Below are 14,898 nucleotides of genomic sequence, written 5' to 3'. Positions count from 1 at the left end.
AAATCTATTTGCACAGACAAGGTCTTCCAATTTCGCTTACAGGAAACAAGCTGGTAAAGGGGGTCTCCTCCTCTCCAGATGCTTTCCACACGTTTTTCCCACATCAGGAAATCGTGGACATGGACACCATGCAGCACTGTTTCCTGGATTGCAGAACTATGCCATTACAAGAAGAAGAGCAAGTCCATGCTCGTGAGAAATATTTCCTCCTAATTGGACGCATTAGGGGAAAGCAAAACCCGTAAGGACTACTGAAAATGTGACTAGCAGCAATTTGTAAACAGGACACAGCCACAGCTGTCATGATGGTACTGGAGAAGAGAAAACAGAAATGAAAGGGTAAAAACACTCTGTTTTTAATAGCATGATTGGGGAAATGAAATATTCATCAGGATAGATGTGACTTCAGTTACAACAGCAACACATTGGTGAAAACATCAACAACAGCATGCTTATGACTCTACTCTGATAAACTGAAACATAGGCCACTATCTTGCAAACATTATATTCTAATTGGGATTGTTTTATTTAATTATTTAAATTATCTGGAAATTAATGACGATTTGTTTATTTAACAAAGGCACTAACAAGAGTTGCTGTTCTTGTTACCCTCCTAAGAGGCAATAAAGCAAAGGAACAGTCAAATGCCGACGGACTCCAAGGGAGCAGAATCAGCCCCTCTGCCGACATGGCTGGGATTCCTCCGTGTCACTGAAAGAAGTCGATTTTGGCCCTCAGATATGCTCCCTGCTAATTACAATTCTGCCCTTCATGCAGAGTGGAACTGGGCAATTTGTTTTGCTGTATGCCAATACAAATCAGGTTTTAAATTTGGAGTAAATTTATAAACTATATGGAAACAGATTCTTTACTTATTATGATTTAGTCTAGACTAACAGACTAAAATGATGAATCCATGCCTGGATTAGTTCTATCTGGAATAGTTCCGTGCTTCTAATTCATTATTCAGTCAAACTTAGGGCCAACAAAATAGCTGTTCTACAAGTTGGTAAACTGGAAAACCACTGAGAATCAGAACCTCTTCTATTTACAGGAAGGATGGCAGCCTAAGGGTACTTCATCCCAATAATAACAACATTCAAGTACCAGTGCCCAGGTCATGACAAGCCATGACCCTCCTCATAGCTCCTTTAGGAAGCTGGCTCGGTGCCACCTTTTATCAGCAGCAACCAACAGTGCAACTTTAACAAACAAGAAGAAAAGGAAAAATTAATATTATATCATTAAAACCTCCTTTGACCAATTGAGCAGTTTCGTATATATTTATATATGTATATGGATGGATGGATATATACATACACACAGAGTCACACCAAGGCAGTATAAGAAATAACTGAGTAAAATTCTGGTATCATTACTTCCCCATTGTATTATAGGATTTAAAGAATGAAGAGTACAATCTAACTATATCTGAACAATATTCATTAATATACCAAAGAAAATGAGTTGTCTGTTACAGAAAGCAGGATCAGGCTGTACAAGCTTAACTTTGAGAACAGGGCATTGCAGTTTTCCAATAGAGCCTTACATGCTAGTGCTATTTCTACTATATTTTCTCTCTCTGATAAAATAACACTAGTAGAAAATAAAAAGACAGTGTTGACTAAAGCAGTATTACAGTAAAATGGAACAAGTCCAGTACAAAAGCTGGACAAAGCAATATTAAGAGTTTCAATCACAGTTAATATCAAGGGAATTTAGGCTCCAGATCACAGCATCTGGCAAGTATCAACTTCTGTGACTAGCAGGAGAAACATTCCTCTTATGTTACTGCATTCCTATATTGAGTAAATTAATTTATCATAAAGTGAATAAATTAGAATGAGAAACATAACTGTTCAGGCTTGCATATTTAAATACATTTTTCAATCACTTTCTGTTTATCCCTAGTTTTTTTAAAAGATCAGAGAAATTACTTTTGCTTGAAAGATTGCTTATTGTACTAATGATTTCGATTTTTTTGGGAAGTAACAATTATTGTAACAAGTTATGCAGTTTAAAAAAATATCAGTTTCAGATTAAAATAAAAAGCTATTCAAATAGTCCTCACACACAGCACAATACCAAATCTTGTTGTTTATATGCACCCACCCACAGCTTTAACATTCATTGAATCCTACTGGGATAAAATCTTTTCAGGTGCTCTGCGAAACAACTGTTTTTCAACTGGCATGTTTATGTCCTACATACATGCCTGAATCAATATTAAATGTTAAAAATAAATCCTATTTTAACCTCTTAAATTTCCACCTGAAATGGAAAAATATGTCTGGATCACCACAAAAAACCACTTCCCACAGAAACCCTTTCAGCGGGTGAGCAACACTGCTGAAATAAGAGTAATCTTTGCACAGAAAATTTAGGAACGCTCCTGAACATTGTATCAGGATTTTCTACGTAGCTTGAGACATGGTAAGAGGATGGGTAGTCGGTCTTTTCCCTTCACAAAGTATAAGAATCCTTGCAGTAAGTATTTTCAATACACCTGCAGCCAAATCTTTAAAGACACAATGCGATTTCTGAATCATAAGCCAGTCTTATACCAAAATTAAAAAAAAAAAAGTGCACATGGCTAGCAAGTTTGGGATGAATGGGTTAACTAATTAAGATTATATCACTACTCATTTGGTAAAAATGACAGCTAGCAGTGTTTTTTGATTTGTGTTAAAAGTTGTGAATGACTTGTATTGTCCTGTTTTCACATGAAAACACAAGTTACGTTAGGACAGTTAAGCCTTTACTGAGAAAACACGTATATGTCCTTCGCTAGACTGACAAGTGTTAAGGTTAGGGAATTACATCCTATAATTCAGATATATGAGCAGAGAGGTGTAAGAGTTTACAGCTGTTTCTACTAAACTACTGTGGTGGTGGAAATAAGCGCTTTTTTTTTATTTTTTTAAGAAGATGCTCTGCACCAGGAAGACGTTCCAATCAAGTGCTTGCCGCAGATAACCTGTAGCATCCTGATTAAAACATTTATTTTTAAACCTGTCAGTCATTAGTATGTGCTATTAATGCATAACTTGGAAGCTTATTCATAAATATGTGACATTTGGGTCACTGAATGAATTATAATGATCGAATTATGGTTCAAACTTGGAAGAGTAGGGTATAATGTTTGGAAGCTGTTTTAAATATCTTTAAAATACCTTTCACTTATCTTCATGCTTAACATTTACAAAGACCTCTTTCTTAGCATAAAAGTCCCTGTTTATCAAACAGTGATACAGGAAGAAGTTGTTTACATTTTCAGAAGTACCAACATACATCACTTATGACAAAAAAAACCAAGCACTCCATAAGAAATGCTCAATCACTGTCAATCATACACACTAAAATATACATAAACCAAAGCATGTGGTGTGAACTGTATTAGATTCAAACTGAACACAGAATTACAACTATAACAAACAAAAAACCAAATAATTACTAGTGACTCACAGGCTGATTTACCAAACTACTGGAAAGGTAGGTAACCATAGAAACCTGTCAGGCAAAATTCAGTACTTTAAAATTTGTATTTAGTTGAAAATGCTGACAATTATGTTTCTATTTGAGAAAATCCATACTTTTAAAGGCTTCACTATTTGCTTTGGTACTTAAATAAATGCTTAAAATTATTTCATCTTTTGGTTACTAATAATTTGCCTTCTATAGCTGATTTTACCCAAGTAAAGATTGCAGTTTACTCTCTGTAATATAAAATGTTAATATATTTTAATATTGCAAATTATTTTCTAACATCTCTTTAATGACTGAAATTAAATAACAGTATAAAACAAACACTTCTGCACTTACTATTAAATATTTTGCATATAGACTTTTCTACTGCTGCACACTAGCAAAAAAAAATTACTCAAATTAACAGTTAAAGCTGAAACGCTAATAGCCTTTCAACTTATAGTTCTTTTTCACTGACAATTACAATTTGCATAGCTTAAAATTTAATACTATGATTAGTACTAATGTCCTATATTTTACTTCATAATCTAAATGAGTAAAATATTATTTTTGTAGTTTACTGGCTCTTATACTTAGGCCATAATGTTCAGTGTGTATTTCATTATGTAGATGAGCAATGGATGTTGTCTAACATGATCTAAATGGGTCAACGGTATTTTCCTATTCACATTAATCATCCAGACAGCCACACACAAGAAAAAAGAAAGCCTTGAAAACTAACCTAGGAGACCTCTTTTTATCACTGACTCTTCCCACTACTCCCACAACAGCAAACACACGCAACAGGAGACGGGAGCCTCGGAAACTGGGGAGCCAAGGTGCTGCTCTCTTGCCAGTGCGCAGCTCCCGCCACAGCCGGTGCCGGCAGCGCTCCCTGGGCTGCCACGGCCCCGTGCCAAGAATGATTCTCGTCCTGCGAAGTTCAATGGGAGCTGTGTGTTGACAAACTGAGCAAATTTGAATCAGCAAAATTCATTCTTGGCACGGGGACACACAACTGCGCTGAATGCAAAGGCGTGCTGCCCGCTGACGCTGCTCTGGCAGCCTGGTTGTTCCTGTGTAAATACACTTGTCGGAAAACTCCCGCTAAAGTCAAAGGACACAGGATGAGGCCATTTATTGCCAATTGTTTATAAAACACATCAAAATTAAGGGTTCTATTCTCAAGCCATGTAACTACCATCTACGGCCCATTTCATATATGGCATATTGCAAATAAAATGGCAGTTTATAAATAACACACCGCTTCTGTAGAAAGGGAAGCTGTTCTAATAAATGCTAAAGGGAAAGAACATAAGCGTAAAACAGGCAGAAAGTAACAGGATGGTTGTGTACCAAACATTCAGACTCATTTATTCAAAAAATATATTATTAAGATTAAAAAAAAAGGAAGCCATCAAAATTGCCTCCAACACCAAAGTACTGCCATGGCACAAAATTTCTGTAAAGGCAGAGATGACACATTTGATTATATTACGGGGTAACAGGGTTGACAGAGCTTGCCTGGGAAACCCCACATTGTTTATGCTATGGGGCAGATCCTGTTGGACATCACAGGGGAGGTCCGAGCTTCTTGGAGATGGAATGCATGGGCTGTGAGACAACAGGCAGTGTGGTGGTGGGACTCCTTGCCTCCTCCCCGATCACTGCTGGACATCCAGTGACGGATGGTTAAGCTTTACCAGTGACCGCCCTCTGCATCCATCCTTATATCACAATAATATCAACACAGCCATACATATTTCAGTCTGTTTTCTAGTAACAAACTTAAACTCTTGAAACTGGTCTGAAAGTAGCTCTTATTTGTTAAACAGGTATATCAGTAATAGCAGCACACATAACATCTCTTCTCCAGAAACTATACTGGCCACTCACTTGGCGCCACTTATTTGCCAACACAATCCCAAATTACTCACTTTGAGATATGAAAACCAGTAATACGGCTTGGGCACTGGCCACTGACTTTCTCTGACAGCCTTCACCACGTTTTCTCTTCCAATCCACACATGTAAATGAAGGGGGATAGGAACTGTGCTTCAGCTTTTAAAGTAAACTAACCAACATATGGCAAAGTAGGAGCTTTCCAACTTTTTGGACCTCATAAGACTTAATGTGCAACACTCATGCCCTGGACAAGTGTTTCACCAGTACCTAATGAACAACTGGGTACAGCAGGCACCTTAACTGGATACAGTAACTCATCAGTGCAGAGCTAAGGCATCCGTGGGCACTGACCTGGTGGCTAATTTACTAAACAACTACCACCATGATGAATAAGGTTCAGTCTTGGCCCTTTGCTTTTCAATGAGAAAACATCACAACTAGATCCCAAGAGTTAGCTGGGAGTCCTGAGAGGTAAAGAAGGACCTCTGGTTCTCTACACTGCCCCACATCCCATGGTCAACACCCCAGCTGTTACTAAGGGAGATTTCCTGGAGGAAATACAAGAAGCACTCATTAAAATAAAAACAAGAAATCACAAATTACAGCAGCTACTTAATTCCTAGAGAGAAGATCACGCAGTCCAGTTGTACTTTAGGCAGTGTCTCTCACCTCCAGATCTTGACCTTCTCCCTGTCACTCCTCCTGATGCACACTGTACAGGTATCAGTCACCCACATAATAGCTGCTTACTGCAGACAGTGCTCCAAGGATGGGTATGGCAAGGCCCATGACAGCCACTCCCCACACAGGCCAACTTAAAAAAAAAACAACAACCCACAATTTTACTTGTGATTATTTTTCTAATTAAAAAATCAGGTCAGTGAAGTTGTTCATTAAACCTCTACCCAGGTATGATTCATGACGCACTATAAATTATTCTGAGAATTATAAAATAGAGCTGGACAGAGAGTCTAAATGCCTCAAGTCTGGAGGGAGTGCTGGTGCTTCCACAATGTTCTGCAGAAGCCCAGTCACACAACCAGGCAACTTCTGTGTTTGACTTCGTATCTTTGGTCTGACTTAAAAAACTTTGGTTCAACGCCTGACTAAATTCTGACCAGCTTTGGGGCTAAAATATATGAAAGATGTGATCACAGAAGTTACACGTCTTTACAAAATCATAGCTGAGTCATGTACAGGAGGAGGTCTCAAATCCTTTTGACTCTAAAGTCATCTCCAAATCAGTGGATTCAGTCAATTACATAATAAGAATCCTGCTGTATAATTTTATCACAGAAAATGTGAAGTCTATTTCAATCCACTTGCACGGTCTACTGAAAAGTGATGTGACTGTGAATTTGAATTTTACAGCCCTGGTCACAACTTCATAAACGTCAAGGCTCCTGATTTGCATTCAGTAAGCAAACAGCTACAGCAAAATTAATTCTGACGTGGCTGCTCCCTTGGCAAAGGCACAGCCATCAGAAGTGACTTGCCTGTGCCTTTGCCCTGCAGTGGTTGGTAGGGAATTACCACTTGTCACACCACAGTGGACAGAAGAGAACTAGTGCCTTTACCCCAGCAGTTTATTTTCATATGGCTGAACTTCAGCTGCCAACATCCCACCAACCCACTTGCAACCTCCATCTGGTTCCCATAGCTGCTGCAGCAAAACTTGCCAAAGTTTATCCAGCAACTATTTCAGTCCATACCTGATTTTGTGAAGCAGCTTTTACAAAAGACAAAATAGACTCCAAATGAACAAAACCAAGACTGTCTTTATCAAGCAGGTTTTAGAAACAGCCACTTCTGCAAGCTTTGAGTTGCTCTGAAATTAAATTTTGGCAAGAAAACATGTATTAGTTAAGGAGAGTATTCTAGAACCCAAAACTCAGACAATATGATGATACTACTCAGAAAGATGCTGGGACAGAGCTATAACAGCAAAACAATCCTTCCTAGTACAACTTGATCTTTTTGAGGAACTGATTTAAGCTTTCCCAGAAGTGAAATCTTCGCACGAGCTGAGCCTCTGCTGATTTAGCAGAGTGTGTCAGAGCATAAGTAAGTCTTTAGAAACCCAGACAAGTCCCACTACTTTATTTATTTCTTTAAAGAACACCCATTTCTGCCATGACTCACAGGAAGTATGTTAATAATCAGTGCAGAACAACCAGAAATAGGTTGGAAAGGTGAGACTTGCCTAGTCACCTCACAGGTGTTAGTTCAGAAAGCACATGGCAATGATATTAACCCTTGTCACCATTTACTGATTCATCCACGATGCACAAATGTGACTTGATGCTCAGATCTGCACAAAACACTATGGGCAACACTTCCTCTCAGTGTCAAACCAGGATGTCTTTGCAAGATGACTATCCACTTTGTCCAGTGCTGAAGGACCTCAGCTCAACAACTCCAGATGAGTTTACAAGCACACTCAAGAGCTGAGAACTCAAGAAGTACATAAGCAGATCTGCAGTGCCTGCACTATTTGTTACATAAAGCATCTCCATTTTACATGGAAGGAAGCTAGGAGCTCATTGTTGCTTTTGTCCAACTCCATCTTCATCTGTCTCTATCAGAAAATCTGAGACTAAACAGCTGGAATTTATGTTAGAAACAAACAATTTCTTTGCCTTTTTCTTTCAATGTTACGCCACATCTGTTGACTTTCATAATTTAAAAAAAATAGATAGGGCAGGACCTAATTTAAGTTTATGTACAAGAAAACATGAAACAGATAATCTGAGAAGTGTATGCATTTCTTCAGAGAGCATCTGATATGCTGTAAGTATTAATGTATAAATTCAGATTGTGTTTATTACTGCAATGGTGCAAAAGGAGCTTGATCTAAAACTGAAACATAGCTTTAAACAGGTTTTAACAATGAATACCTGGAAGTAAACACCTTTAAAATGTGAAAGCTGGAGACTTCATACAGCTGGTTAGAGTGGGTGGTTATTTATAATCTAAATTCAAAAGAGAATAGTGCAACTTTCAAAAACACTCATGATAGTTTTCTCAGGCTGCACGCTACTGAGCATGTTTGCCAAAAGACCTCCAAGGAGTTTTGAGGAGCCCTTTATTCTCCTTTGTAAGGCTTCCATGCAGCAGGGTAGTTTGCTGAACACTTGTTTCCAACATTTTTCTTTTTCTTCAGGAATTAAGAAGTATAGGGAAAGACAGCTACTGATTTGGAAAGGACAAGATCTCTAAAAGGAGAACAAACAAATTTTCCATACTTTGTTTCTATGTCATAAAACATTTTTAGCATTCTCCACTCAAATAATGTTTTCAATATGAAGTATCTTGAGGGAATTAAAAAAAAAATAATTCAAACTTCCTTTGTCCACCAAGGAAAAGCCAGTTCTCATATGGATAAAGCCCTTTGCCAATGAACAGTTCATTTCTCCTAAATCCTTTAAAAAAACATAGCAATATAATGTAATAGCTATGACAAAATAGAGAATTCTGACACTTTTTATAAGACTAAACACAGCCACATACAATATTTTCCTGTCCGAATTGCATCCAATAAACTACAAGACCTTACCCTGCGGTATACAAATTTTCATGCATATTCTCTCACATTTTACTCCTACAATTAAAACATCCACTATTCTGGTTACACGACACACCTGATAACGTGAAGGAGACTGCACTTCAGTGATTATATATGAGTGTTAATCTATTAAAGATGGGGTATTTGTTTTCTGCCACATTTCTAACCCAATGCAGCAAACCAAGATTGAGGCTAAAGTGAATATTTAATTATCCAAGCTGGACAGACTACATGGTGCTGATACATAACAAACAGTATGCAGTTGTTTTCAATTTGATTTGACAAAACCTGGGAATTTGATAGCAAGACTTTCATTTAGAAAGCAAGTTCATTATCAGTTTGTTTTGGCTTCCTACATGGTAGCCCACATTGCCACTGGAGGATGCTCAAAAGCCTTGAAGAACAGTGAACCAACAGGCCTCAGACAAGCAGGCCTCTCAAGCACAGAGTAGCTTTACCCCTTTTGTGGGTGTTTTTGCCTGTCGACAGGTAATTCACATTTATTGGAGAAGCATCCTGAAGAAGAGCACCACACCGTGCAGCACTGGCTGGCAGCGAGCACCTGGGGCAGGGGATTCCTCAGGGCAGGAGTGCAGGGGAAGCCCCAAAGTGAGGGATGGGTAGATGAAGGGCTAAGGAAATCTGTGCAATGTGGCAAGGGCCACTGAGCAGAAGTGGTACAAAGAACATGAGCTTTGATGGCAAGTGCAGAGACAGATGTAAAGGCTGGGGAGAGAAAACTTACAGCAGTTTAAAAGTGTAAGGTTCAGAAGAAGAATTTGGCAAAACTGAAAAAGGCAGAAAACCTCGGAATTTATCAATCAAAACTTAAGTCATATAAAGGGGGTAAGAAACAAGCAACTGAGAAAAAGATCCTTATTATAAAATATGATTTTAATGTTTTGAGACAGTTCCTTTTAAAAAATCTTTAGGAGTTTGTTTTCACTCTAGATAACACCAAAGGCCAGTGGTGTGACCTGAACTGCTTAACACAAAATATGAGTGACTTTTCTTAAATGGAGACTAGAACTTGACTTCATACAGTGCCTTTCATACTTAGTGTATTATAAATTGCTTTAAATACTGGCAGGTAAACAGCCATTATACACTCAAGAGCTCATACATAATAATACTTAGCATTTTTATAGTGCCTTTCATGTTCAAAGTGCTTTACAAACAACTCATTAATTTCAACCAATGCACCTGCAAGGTAGGTGAATATCTGCATTATAGGTGGAGAAAGACACAGAAAGTTCAATGACTTATCCAAAGCCATGCACACTACCAGCCCTAAATATCCCTAGCTCCTGCCTCCTAAGCCCATGAAGGACCTGAGCCCCACCCTGTGCTAAGATCGTAGGTTCTCTTCAGCCACACAGCTGTAGGAGGACCTGTTTTACTGCAAGGACAGTGGCAAGCTAGCTGGAGAGCCTCCCTTTTCCAAAGCTGGTAAATTCCCAAGGACTGCTAGCTCCCTCCAGAATCACCAACCCCAGGAAACGGGAAATCCATGAGACGCCAAAGTGAGCCCCACAACATAGGTTCTCAAACTGATTCCCCACCAAGCAGTGAGATGAGAAAGCTGCTGCGCTGGCAGAAGCCTTTGCCTCTCTCCCTATTTATTTCTGACTGCTGCACAGACTCCAGTGCAGGAGCTTCCTACAATTCAGGCAACACAACCCTGAAAGCCTCCGATTACCACCATGATTCAAGAAAACAGCTTCACTCCTCCAGTGTTCTCGAACTATCAAAAACTTGTAACGAGTTTTTATCTATCAAGAACAGTAACTCACTCCCTTGCTGGTGGCTGGAAAAAAAGATCTTAATGTGATTACACTGTATGATTCCAATTTTTGAGGTTTAAAAATATCTGATATGATTTTTTTAAATGACTTTTAAAAAAAAAACCTTCAGAAATACCAGGAATGTCAAACCTAGAGCAGACAAGAAACCCAGAAGGTGTGAACAATACCTGTACTGTGCTACAGTAGGACCTTATATTCCCTTACACAGGGAAAAAGAATAATGAATTTTTAGTAACACCATCTTTATTTCAGATGTTTATTAGTCACTAGATTTAAATAAATAAATCTGAGAATCCTTATCTGTTCAGTCTTCACATTCATGAACTCAGAGCTATACAAGCTCTCGAGCCACTGTAGCTCCTCCCTGGGTAAACAGCTCATGTTTAAAAAACAAAACAAACTGTTACAATAATAGAAAAACAAAAAACCACTTTTTCTTAAGATATCAAAATAAAAAAGTCTCTACAGTAATGGCATAACATGTTAGTTAAGCAAACACAAGCAGTAGAAGATAAATGAAATGCAAAAATGTATGTAGCTAAAAGAGTTCTGCCAGCCTGCCCAATCGACCTGGATATAAAAGCCAGAATAAGGAAGAAAGCAGCTTTTAATTACTCTTCCCCATCTAAAGTTTTTAAACTTACAAAGAAAAAAATGAACAAGGTCACATAATCCAAAACAATATGAAGAAACAACTCCTGATTGTTAAGCAGAAACTACAAGTCCCCCACATGAGAAGAATTTTAGGCTAATTATTTCATTGATTTAAAGTGGGCTTGTGTCTGACTGCCAACACCATGCTTTTTAAAAAAATATGTCAAGTTTACAACTCTCGATGAAAATAAAGGTATATAAGAGCAAACTAAAATTAAAACATACAGGAAATGCAATTAAATTTAATTACATTGAACACTAATATTCATTCTGCAATCATAAGAAAAAATTCTAAAACCATTTTCTACATAAAAAATCCACCACAATAATATTCTCCAGCTAAAATAATATACAATCTTTATATAACGCAGCTTTTCTGATGGAATGAAACAGATTTGAGAGCAACATGCAAGAACAAAATTAAAATACGCAATTGTATCCAATAAACTCTGGAAGCCTAAAAGTGATGATGCAGTAAAAAACCACCAACATGGTAACACTCATGCTGCAACATTTTTTGTTATTTTGTTTAATAACTTGTCACTTTATTTGTAAGCAGTAATCAAGACATATTACAGCAACTTCTGTCTCTGCTTGTGCTCTATTATTCTTCGCTGCTTTTGTTTTCAGTCTAGGTTAAAAAGAATCTTTTCTCCTAATCATCAACAAACTAATACTAGATTTCACTTGGGGTAAGGTATGCTACCCATCAGGACAAGGCAACACTACATAAAAACAACAAAGAAAATAAAAAAAGCAAGAGGCGAGGTCTGAACACAGTTTTCTTTCAATTCCCTTGGGAATCGTGGTTTTATAAGTCTTGAATTCCCGGGCAGAGGGGATCATGTTCATCAGTTACAGCAGCTCCTCTGGGCCTAAGTCCAGGTAGACTGCTTGTCTAAACTTGATGAAATATAGGCGCCATCAGGTAACAGCAGTGGTCAGGGAGACTCCAGAAATGTGTAACTGAAAACTGAAAAATGAAATTAAAACAAGGCTGTAGCCAAACAGCCCCTTTCTACAGGATGCAATAACTGTAAGGCGGAGAGCATACAACATACAGACTGCTCCTTGTATACATTCCCTCGCTTTTTCACATATATAACATGAAAGTCAGGCTGGGTACACAAGTATATTTTAATAAACACTGATCTTAAATAGAAATACTTAGGAAAAAAACCACTGTGACAAATACACATGGCTTGAATAGATAAAATGTAAAAAAAAGGAAAGCAATTGCCCTGTAGCCCACTCCCCCTCCCACTTCATTACTTCAAAATATTTTCAAATTAAATTTTAATGCTAATAAATATTGCTAGGTCAACAGCACTGGGATGTGGTGTCTGGAAGCACTGCAAGCTACCCATCATGGCACATCATCATGTCAAACTCCAAGAGAAGGAGAGGCAGCAAGTCTCTCTCATCAGATGTGAATTTCCAACTGCTATAGGAATGTGCTTGTTTGGGAGCCAGAGAGAAGGACGGAGGGAAAAAAAAAAAAAGGGAAAATTATACAATCCCTCATAGAGAAGGTCACTGTAACTAGGGGTCCTACAGGTGGTTCAGCACAGAAAAAGCCTTTTACAGCGATGAAGCACTACTCTGAAATCAGAGATTGCAGAGGACCAGCAGAACTGTTACTGAAGAACACTCAAAAACTCCTGAGCTTTTGCTTAAATTTCCTCACGATTCACAACTGTCACAACCAGAATACTGTGTCTACTACATCTTAATATCATGGAAAGAAAAACCACCTTAGATTTCATGACACAGACGTCCACTGCAGCTGTAGCACCAAAACAGGTTCAAAAACAGAAGTAGCCTGTCTACAAGGTGACTTCGGAAGAAATCCAGGTCTCTCCAGAATAAAAAAAAATAAAATACCATGACACAATAGAAATATTTTTGGTAGCTTCAACCTTACATTCCAACTATAGCTATACATAGAAAAGTCACACAAGAAATGAGGGGAAGTGTGCCAGACCAGCTCAGTATGGTTTCTGCTGCACAGCTTGAGAACATCCGTGACACAGAAATCCCAAACTTTACAGACACGTAGTATGTTGTTCTTACGTGTGCCTTAAATCCAGCTTCTGGTCCAGATGGGGTAATTCACTGCAAAAACTTGAGTAAAAGGAATTAATCATCTAAATTTAGAAAGCCACATCACATATGTTCACTGCTAAACTGCATGTTTGCCTGGTAGCTCCGGAGCAGCAGGCATTAGGGCAGGCTCAGGCCCTGTTTCATCCTGCTGATGCTGTCCTGCCACAAGACCCTCCAGAAATTACTCCCTTGGTGCTACAGTTTCTCCATCCATCAGCTAGTGCTCACCATTTCAGTCCCTTTTGTCTGCCTTAGTTCTGCACTGCGAGCTCTCAGAAGCAAAAAAAAAAATGTTTTATTGTATGCTCACAGGACATCTGATCCTGTGATTTTGGAGAGCGAAGCTATCTGCTCTAAACGCAACGTAAGCCACAATTTGAGGTCCATAATTTCTTTAGGGATGATTTAGATCTTCATTCTTTCTCCTCAAGTGCTATATATTACAGTAAACAAGCTCAGAGTCCACCAGAGACCTGTGATACACTCTACAACTACTCCTGATGTTTTAAGTAACAAACACGCAAGGACCAAGCAGCCAGAGACTTCATGGTTCGATCCTGCACACAGGCCAGGCAGGGTCATCTTCCAGTATAGATTTTAGGAGCCTGTATTTTTTCTTCCTTTGATTTAACCCCTAAAAATTGTGGAGTGGTATCCTTTATTTCATTTATTTGCTGTATGAGTATAGAGGAGTTTAAATCTGTCATTTTGTTCTTTGCAGAACAATACTAAGATCTGTGTGTTGGCTAACACTGCATTGGTGAGCCCCAAGAATAAGAGCCTGAACCAACACCTGAAGGAGAGACAAAGTTTGCCTTCTGTGCTGCCCAGAGGCAGCACTGAACTGCACATCTGGAATTAAAATCACAGACACGACTTTACATTTTAGATTTTCCACTCTGTTACATGGTATTGTGTTGAGCCTTTGCTTCTACATCTGCAGCCAGGTAAGGAAATGCCAGAGAAGGACAATAGCCTCTGGCAGGCAAGGTAGAAGTTCTGCATGCAAACAGTCCTCACTCACAGACACCCCCGTGTCCAACTCTGAAGACAGAGAGAACACTGTAAAATCCACTTTGGAAACATGGCAGCAAGCCAAGTCCCTCTGATGGGGCACCCCATTTTCTTGGTAGACATTCCCAGAGTTTTCTGACATTTTCCTTCAGGGTCAGTGGCTTATGCAGAAAGCTGGACAAAGGCCCTTCAGCGAATCACCACACCAGGGCAGTGAGCTTCTGCAGATGACAGAAAAGTCTCAGAGCTCTGCGAGGGGAATGGAAAGAGAAAGCAGCTTTTTTCTGCTTAGGGAAAGGTCCACGTGAGCTTTAAGAAAAACTCTGCAAAATGGAAAGTGATACGCGCAAAATACATTTACAAAAAAGTTCAATTTTTGCCAGA

General features: G+C 38.7%; 1 protein-coding gene across 2 annotated transcripts in view; it reads right to left on the bottom strand.

Moving 5' to 3' along the window:
* The window catches only part of METAP1D (methionyl aminopeptidase type 1D, mitochondrial), a 38,945-nt gene extending 26,632 nt beyond the window's left edge, over nt 1-12,313 (bottom strand). Inside the window, exon 1 of one of the 2 annotated variants that reach the window (XM_039387933.1) lies at nt 12,254-12,313. Coding sequence is in view for 1 of the 2 variants with exons in the window: in XM_039387934.1 (XP_039243868.1) it covers nt 41-104 (64 nt within the window). In the remaining variant the exon portion in view is untranslated. Of the gene's footprint in view, nt 1-40; nt 105-12,253 lie in introns of those variants that run through there. The other variant, XM_039387934.1, reaches the window with a different exon arrangement.
* Nucleotides 12,314-14,898: the final 2,585 nt, after the last annotated feature.

The sequence above is a fragment of the Pipra filicauda genome, unplaced genomic scaffold (assembly GCF_003945595.2).
Source record: "Pipra filicauda isolate LSUMZ 115617 unplaced genomic scaffold, ASM394559v2 scaffold5_size6683894_pilon, whole genome shotgun sequence".
NCBI lineage: Eukaryota > Metazoa > Chordata > Aves > Passeriformes > Pipridae > Pipra > Pipra filicauda.
This window is presented reverse-complemented; position numbering and strand designations above follow the sequence as displayed.